Source organism: Sinocyclocheilus grahami, unplaced genomic scaffold (assembly GCF_001515645.1).
Source record: "Sinocyclocheilus grahami isolate Dianchi unplaced genomic scaffold, SAMN03320097.WGS_v1.1 scaffold1413.1, whole genome shotgun sequence".
NCBI classification, from domain to species: Eukaryota; Metazoa; Chordata; class Actinopteri; order Cypriniformes; family Cyprinidae; genus Sinocyclocheilus; species Sinocyclocheilus grahami.
Window position 1 is genome coordinate 24281 of NW_015506592.1, and position 8340 is coordinate 32620.

Here is an 8340-nt window from a genome sequence, read left to right on the forward strand (position 1 = left end):
ATATATATATATAGAGAGAGAGAGAGAGAGAGAGAGAGAGAGAGAGAGAGAGAGAGAGAGATCTAAAATATAAATGTTATATACATTAATAATATTATTTTGTTTTTACTTTATATATATATATATATATATATATATTTATTTTTAATTGTAGAAACTATTGCAAAATGGACATTACAATGGAAATATGACTTCATTACTCACTTTAAACAGTGCATGCACTACTTACCCAAGACAATGCTGGATAATATAAAGTAACAGGCTATTTGTTTGTTCCAAAACATTTTTCTTCATCTGAATTCATGCAACTTTTGAATGTCCAGTAACGGAGAGACTGTAGATGAAAGTAATCACATAATCATGTTTGAAGGGGTCTTTAAGCACCCTGTGAAATGGTTGCTCAAGATCTCCAATGCTAGATGTGTCCCATAGACTTTCCTGTCTCAATTTTTAACCTGATTTTTTTTTCTCCTACAGAAATTCAAGACGCCCTGGAGGAAGTTCTTCACCTCCATGCCGGTCTATGCAATCATCGTGGCCAACTTCTGCCGGAGCTGGACCTTCTATCTGCTGCTCATCAGTCAGCCAGCGTACTTTGAAGAAGTATTTGGCTTTGAAATCAGTAAGGTGAGAGAAGCAGTTGAACTGATTCAGGGGGAAACATTTGTACATTAATCAGATCTCAGGCACGTCATTGTGCTTTTGCGTTTGCTGTATGAATTGGTCTCATGAGCAATTCTTTCTCAGGCCTCATTTGAATCGTTACTATCGGTCGTGTTTGACCCTCATTCACTGCTGTCATGCATTGAGTCGCCCGCATTGGATTGTATTTGAGATGTTGGCCATTCAGAAATGTGTGTTCACAGTGGCGTACATAAATAAAACCTGACACTGTTATTGATCTTCGACTTCTGAGCTGAAAGAGTGATATAAATCCTGCAGGCCTGACAGCTGTAATTGAACCACTGTTTGATTCTGCCTCATAGTGCAGCTTGGGAGATTGGATTTGTTTAGTGGTTTTATCAGTCAGGGCTTGTTTAGGATTTCAATGTAGTGATTTATTGTTAGTATATTGTATTTCTAGTTTTTACTATATAGTATTTTTGAGCTATTTTATTTTTGAGCCACACATTTTGTGTCAAGTATGTTAAAAAAAATAGCATTGTAGAGGTTTGCATTGTTTTATTTGATAAGAGAAAAATGCCAATTCTGTCATCAATTACTCACCCTTAAGTTGTTCCAAACCTTTATGAGTTTTGTTTTTTTTTCCTGCTGAAGAAGACATTTTGAAGAATGTGGGTAACCAAACAGTTGCTGGCCCAAAATGACTTCACTATTGGAGTCAATGGGGATCACAAATGGTTTGGTTACCAACATTATTCAAAATATCTTCTTTTGTGTTAAGCAGAAGAAAGAAATATGTGCAGGTTTGGAGGATGATTGTGGGATGGCAGACGTCTGGGTGAACTATGCCTTTAAGAGTGATTTTTGACCCACTTTAGTAGATTGTAAGTATGTATATATACATGTAATTTAATAATTTGTTTTTGAAATATGGCTGAAGTGTACTGCTGAATGTACAACAAGCATTTATTGTAAACCAAAATCTACTTAAAACTCATTAAAGTCAACTCACCATTTTTTTTTTTACTTTTAAGATTTGTATTAGTTGTATTGAACACATTCGATTCAATTCAGTTCAATTCAAGTTTATTTGTATAGCACTTTTCATGATACAAATTGTTGCAAAGCAGCTTTACAGAAAATTGAAGTTTCTACATTATATTTAGGAGTAGCTTATCAGTGGTGACTATATGTCAAGTTGATGTCCATACCATGCAGTTAGTTAATGACATGTAATCAAACAGATGGTGAATACTATTACCAGCAACGATTATATGTTGTGATCCAACTTTTAGCAAAGTTTGGTAGTTTTGTATGTTGGATCAGGGTTGGCATCATCTGAGGTCCTCTGAGGTGTCGGCATCATCTCTTCCCAGGTGTTTGGTCATCTCAGATCTTCGTAAGGGTTGGGTTCAGGCTGAAGCTTGTGTAATTCCTAGTTACCTCGGGATGCCGTGGCAGAAACAGAGAAGCAAATAGAGAAAAGTTAGCATAGCTGCTGTTCCAACCAAGCAAAAAATGATGTTTTCAACACAAGCAAAATAATGATGATGTGCATTTGATCAGATATAACTGAAGCACAAGGTTATGAGATGCATTACAAGAATCTTTAATCTAGATTTAAACAGAGAGAGTGTGTCTGAGCCCCGAACGTTATCAGGAAGGCTGTTCCAGAGTTTTGGGAGCCAAATGTGAAAAAGATCTACCTGACTTTGCTATCCTATAGGTACTACCAAAAGTCCAGAGTTTTGCAACCTTGGGGAGCGGGATGGCTTGTAGCGTGGTAGAAGACTAGTTAGGTACGCAGGAGCTAAACCATTAAGGGCCTTAAAAGTAAGTAGTAATATTTCGTAACTGATACGGAACTTAATAGGTAGCCAGTGCAGAGACTGTAAAATTGGGGTAATATGATCATATTTTCTTGAGCTGGTAAGGACTCTAGCCGCTGCATTTTGGACTACCTGTAGCTTGTTTATTGAAGATGCAGGACAACCAGCTAGCAGTGCATTACAATAGTCCAGTCTAGAGGTCATGCATGCAGGAACTAGCTTTTCTGCATCAGAAACAGCTAACATGTTTCGTAACTTGGCAATGTTTCTAAGATGGAAGAATGCTGTTTTTGTAACGTGGGAAATATGATTTTCAAAAGACAAGTTGCTGTCTAATATAACACCCACATTTTTGACTGTAGAGGAAGTAACCGTGCATCCGTCTAGTTGCAAATTGTAATCTAAGAGATTGTGTGTACTGTTTTTGGTCCAATAATTAATATCTCTGTCTTATCCGAATTTAATAGTAGAAAATTGTTGGTCATCCTTTTTTTTCCTCCATTTTTAACACACTCTGTTAGCTTAGATAATTTAGAAGTTTCATCTGGTCTTTTCAAAATATACATTTGAGTATCATCAGCATAACAATGGAAACTAATCCTGTATTTTCTATAATATTACCCAGGGGCAACATATATATTGAAAATAGCAGAGGGCCTAGGACAGATCCTTGTGGTTCTTCCTACTTTACTGGCGTTAATTGAGATGATTCCCCATTTAAATAAAACCTAAACCATCTTAAAGCCTGCCCTTGAATACCCGTATACTTTTGTAATCGATCTATGAGTATGTCATGATCTATAGTGTCGAACGTTAGCTTAGATAATTTAGAAGTTTCATCTGGTCTTTTCAAAATATACATTTGAGTATCATCAGCATAACAATGGAAACTAATCCTGTATTTTCTATAATATTACCCAGGGGCAACATATATATTGAAAATAGCAGAGGGCCTAGGACAGATCCTTGTGGTTCTTCCTACTTTACTGGCGTTAATTGAGATGATTCCCCATTTAAATAAAACCTAAACCATCTTAAAGCCTGCCCTTGAATACCCGTATACTTTTGTAATCGATCTATGAGTATGTCATGATCTATAGTGTCGAACACAGCAATAAGATCAACTAAAACTAGTAATGAGATGCAACCTTGGTCTGACGCAAGAAGCAAGTAATTTTAACAAGTGCAGTTTCTGTGCTATGATGGGGTCGGAAACCCCCCATGAATTATTCATAGATATCATTTTTTGCAGGAAGGAGCACAACTGAGCAGACATTTTTTTCTTAAAAGTCCATACAAATCATAAAAATAACCATTACATTTTATTATATAAAAAAATGTGGCTCAGGGATTCTTCAACATTTTCCCTTTGTGTTTAATGAAAATACATAAATCATATGGGCCTTTGTCTATTTTTTCATAATTTTGGTGAACTATCCTGTGAAGTGAAGTCATGAGGACTGATGTTTTGTGTGGTGTTGTCAGGTCGGTATGGTCTCTGCTCTGCCTCACCTTGTCATGACCATCATAGTGCCAATCGGCGGTCAACTGGCTGACTTCCTGCGCAGCAAAAACATCTTATCCACCACCACCGTCAGGAAAATCATGAACTGTGGAGGTAAGAGTAACCACATTTCATTAGAGTAATTGTATCTTGCATTTGGAATTAATACAAAACAGTATGGTGTGACCTTTGACCCACACATCATTTGGTTATAGGGTTTGGAATGGAGGCCACTCTGCTGTTAGTGGTTGGTTTCTCTCACAGTAAAGGTGTGGCCATCTCGTTTCTGGTGCTAGCTGTTGGTTTTAGTGGCTTTGCTATATCAGGTGAGACACTCACACACTGTCAGGCTTCATGTTTTGAAATCCCATTTTGGTTTACTTGCATTCAACAATATTTAAAATAAATGTCTTCCAACATTTCTGATTTCTTCTTTTATCTTGTCCCTCTTTAAGGTTTTAATGTCAACCACTTGGACATCGCGCCGAGGTACGCCAGCATACTGATGGGTATTTCTAATGGAGTGGGCACGCTCTCTGGTATGGTCTGCCCTCTCATTGTAGGTACTATGACCAAAAACAAGGTGAGAAATCCTAAAATTAGCCCTACTTTCATTATCAAATGTGTTTATTGTTACCTGAACTCAGTAAAATCTGACATATGAAACATCTACGCCACTGAAGCTGTCGATTAATGGCCAATCACACGTTGGTGGGCGGAGTTAGTATAAATAGCCTCTGCCAACAAGGCGGGCTATTTGCACTTTAGTGTAAATAGACACTCCGAATATTTATTGTTGCATGACACATTGTTTCACATGCTGTTTTTCAAATATTGTAGAAAGCATATAGTGAATCTCCTTTCTGTGCAGTTTGTGATGAGCAGTAGACAGGCATTTCATTCTAAACATAGCCACTAAGAATTACATAATAGAAGTCAAAGACTGCATTCCTGAGTTTGTCTTATCTTGCCCGTCAGACTCGTGAGGAATGGCAGAACGTGTTCCTGATCGCCTCGCTGGTGCATTACGGCGGCGTGATCTTCTACGGGATTTTTGCGTCTGGCGAGAAGCAGCCATGGGCGGATCCCGAGGAGACCAGCGATGAGAAGTGCGGCTTCATCGATGAAGACGAGTTAGCGGAGGAGACCGGTGACATCACGCTGAGCCACGCTCCTTTCGGGGGCCCCGCCAAAACATATGGGGCCACAACGCAGCTGAACGGGGGATGGGCCAAAGGATGGGAGAAAACCGAGGAATACATCCAGGAGGACGCCGAGCAGACGTATACGGGAGACGGGTACTCCTAGATCTTTATTCGCAATGAGTCAAAGCAAATCTTTAAAAAAAGTCAAAGCAGAAAGAGATATGAGTGATTATAGACACTGTACTTAATAAGCATAGCTACAGGAGTCAGAGATGTTTTTGAAAAGAGTCTTTAAGTGAATAGAGAAGATATTTAAAGGGAATAATGTATTCAGAGATATTGATTAGAATATACTGGTAATTATATGAAAAGGTCATATTTAGGATTATATAAATAACATATATGGCTATGTAAATGTTTCCTGTAAAACTACAGATATGTTGAGTTATTACTGTGGTTTATGACATTTAATCAACTGACAATATTTAATAGCACAGACATCTGTAATCAAAGCACAGGTCTTGGCTGTTTTTTGCAGGTTTAGACTAGTTTTGTTTTAGTTTTGCGTCTTCTACTGTAACTTTAGCAGATGAGTAGTTTAATCGGTCAGGACCAATTAGAGTAGTTTAGATCTACGTCGTTTTGTTCAGAAGAAACAATTGTTTCACTCTGGTTTACAGAGCTCTTGCCATTGACCTTACAGAAAATATGCAAGATTTGGGTTATTGAACTATATTATATAACTTAAAACTTACAAAGAATGCTGTTTATCATTATGTATGTGTACTGTATTACACCTTATAAACTAGTCCCTTTATTTGGGACATAAATCTAGAAGGTAGAGCAAAGTAGACATTTACTGTTTGATGCAGCACAAATTTGCAAAACATACCTGCTATATCTGAATGATGATGTGTATTAAAATAAGTGTGAAATATATTGATAAACCTTTAAATGTTGAAACATCCTAAAGTATACTTGAGAACTTTTTAAAGTGCAATCTTGTATAAGTTTTGTTCGGCTATAGTTACATCAACAATACATCCGAGTGTGTGCTTGGCAATACAGTCCTGTATTTTAAGTGGTTTTAAGCTGGTCTTCATTTAAAATGTTCCATTTTAACCAACATGTAATGACAAACCGGATATTTTCGAAGATACTTTGAATGCACTGACATGTTGTTATTTGGGAAAACAAGTAATTTCTATCTTAAGTATGTGTTTTGACATGGATTTATTGTTTCTGTGAGACTGTTGTGAATCTGGGTCAGTGGTATCTGTGCTTACTGTTCTTATTGGGCCATATTTATCATAGAAACTGGCATTAAAAAATGAGGCTGTCCATTTGGGATGTATATTGTGCCATTGACATCATTCCATGCGTATGGTCAAATCCTGATCATCTGATGTATTTAAGTGTTGCCATGCAAAGCTGATGTAATATGTTGAGTGAATTCCACAAAACCTGTCAGGATGTGCAGGTTCCATCTCACCTAAAAAGCAAATTTTATAATACATTAAGACAATTAAGCCTGCTTTTAGGACCATTAAATATTTATTATTTATTACTTTTAAATACATTTATAACCCCCCCCCCCTAAAAAATAGATAAATAAATAAATAAATAAATACTATCAATGCTGTCAATTTAATAATAATAATAATAATAATAATAATAATAATAATAATAATGGTCCACAAGCTTGATTTTCTTTGAAAAGTGTGCAAGTTTTTGTGAGAGTCACTCTAATTCTTCATTCATGACACAAACCAGTGTGTTGTGTTTAGTCAACCAGCAGTAATCTAAAATTATGTGTCAAAGTCTTTAAAAAATAAAATAAATAAAATAAAACAAATAAATAACACCTGTTAAGAACATGTACTGCAATAATGTACTGATGACATCAGCAATCTTGTTATATTCAACATCTAATTCATTCAAGAAATCTGAATTGTGTCTAGTTTACGGAGTCATTTGAATGGTTGCGAAAGTCTTACCGAAGCATCAGAATCAGCTTATGTTTGTTCTGGTCAGAAAATGCAAGGCCATTTTCAGAGGTTGGAATCTGAGCCATGCTTTACTTTGTTCTGAACCTCAGCTAGATGTTTTCTAGATTTGTGTATTTTGTGAGGAATTTATCACAAACCTAAAGCTCTTCTCATGGCCTCTTGCCTGAGACTGAAGTGCACAAGTGATTGTTTCATTCTTGTTGTGTCAAATAGAGCGATTTGTTGATGTCAAAAAGTGTTACACTGTATGAATTGCTCACTAAGTGTGATTTTATATACAATTATTCAAATCAAGACATAACCATGTCTTTCCTTTGATTTTTGCGACTGGTGGACCAAAATTTAAAGGTAATTTTCTGGTTTTGAAAAGATAAGAGTTGATGTTCTTTATAGAGTGTGATGATTATTTTTGCATGATATAGTCATTAAAATCATCCTGGGCATTGATTTGAAATGGTTGTGTCTCTCTTTGTGAAGATCTAACAGACATGTTTGTCCCTGTAACAAGTAAGTTTCTCTTACAAACATCAGCTTGATAAAGTTCAGTTAAAGTTTGCATGTGAATGTAAATTTTAATACATTTTTATTCAACTGCAATTACCGTACAATTAAATGTCCAAAAATTACATTCAGTTCACACTGAAGTTTATTCTTTTGAAGTATAGTATTTCCATAAAATGTACTCTTTTAAAACATTTCAGAAGGCAAGAACATACAAGGGTGTTTGAAAGTGACGCTCCATCATGCTTCCTGTAATGTACTTATGTAAAACGAATTTAATATCCATTAAACACTCAGTCAGGATTTCTGTAATGTGTAAACCTTATATAAAATTGTAGATAGATTTGACTCATTACACCAGTGGATCTGATTAAGATAAATGACCTACAAAGGATAAATTACCACCAGCAAATTATATGGGAACAAACCACTAATCAATACCATTTAAAACCCCCAACAGACTGCTGTGCATGCTGGTCATTCATTTGTTACTCGGCATGAGAGTATGGAACAGAATTAAAGACCAGACCCTACAACACCCAAACCAATACCAGACCACCCGAACTCAGACTATACCAGGACTTCTAAGACCCAGACGAATACCAGACCACCAAAAACCTAAACCAGTACCAGACCGTCGAAGACTAAAGCCTAGACCTTGCATGATAGCAGACCACCCCCCCCCCCCCCCCCCCCACACCCCCCCTTTAAAAAACACCAAAAAAAAA

At 36.5% G+C, this 8340-nt stretch overlaps 1 protein-coding gene across 1 annotated transcript in view; it reads left to right on the forward strand.

Annotated features, from left to right (window-relative positions):
- Nucleotides 1–6666, forward strand: part of LOC107570095 (vesicular glutamate transporter 2.2-like) — a 17166-nt gene extending 10500 nt beyond the window's left edge. The window contains exons 8-12 of the mRNA XM_016256294.1: nt 478–627; nt 3939–4071; nt 4173–4283; nt 4413–4540; nt 4936–6666. Coding sequence (XP_016111780.1) covers nt 478–627; nt 3939–4071; nt 4173–4283; nt 4413–4540; nt 4936–5265 — 852 coding nt within the window. The 3' untranslated portion in view covers nt 5266–6666. The remainder of the gene's footprint in view (nt 1–477; nt 628–3938; nt 4072–4172; nt 4284–4412; nt 4541–4935) is intronic.
- The last annotated feature ends 1674 nt before the right edge of the window (nt 6667–8340 follow it).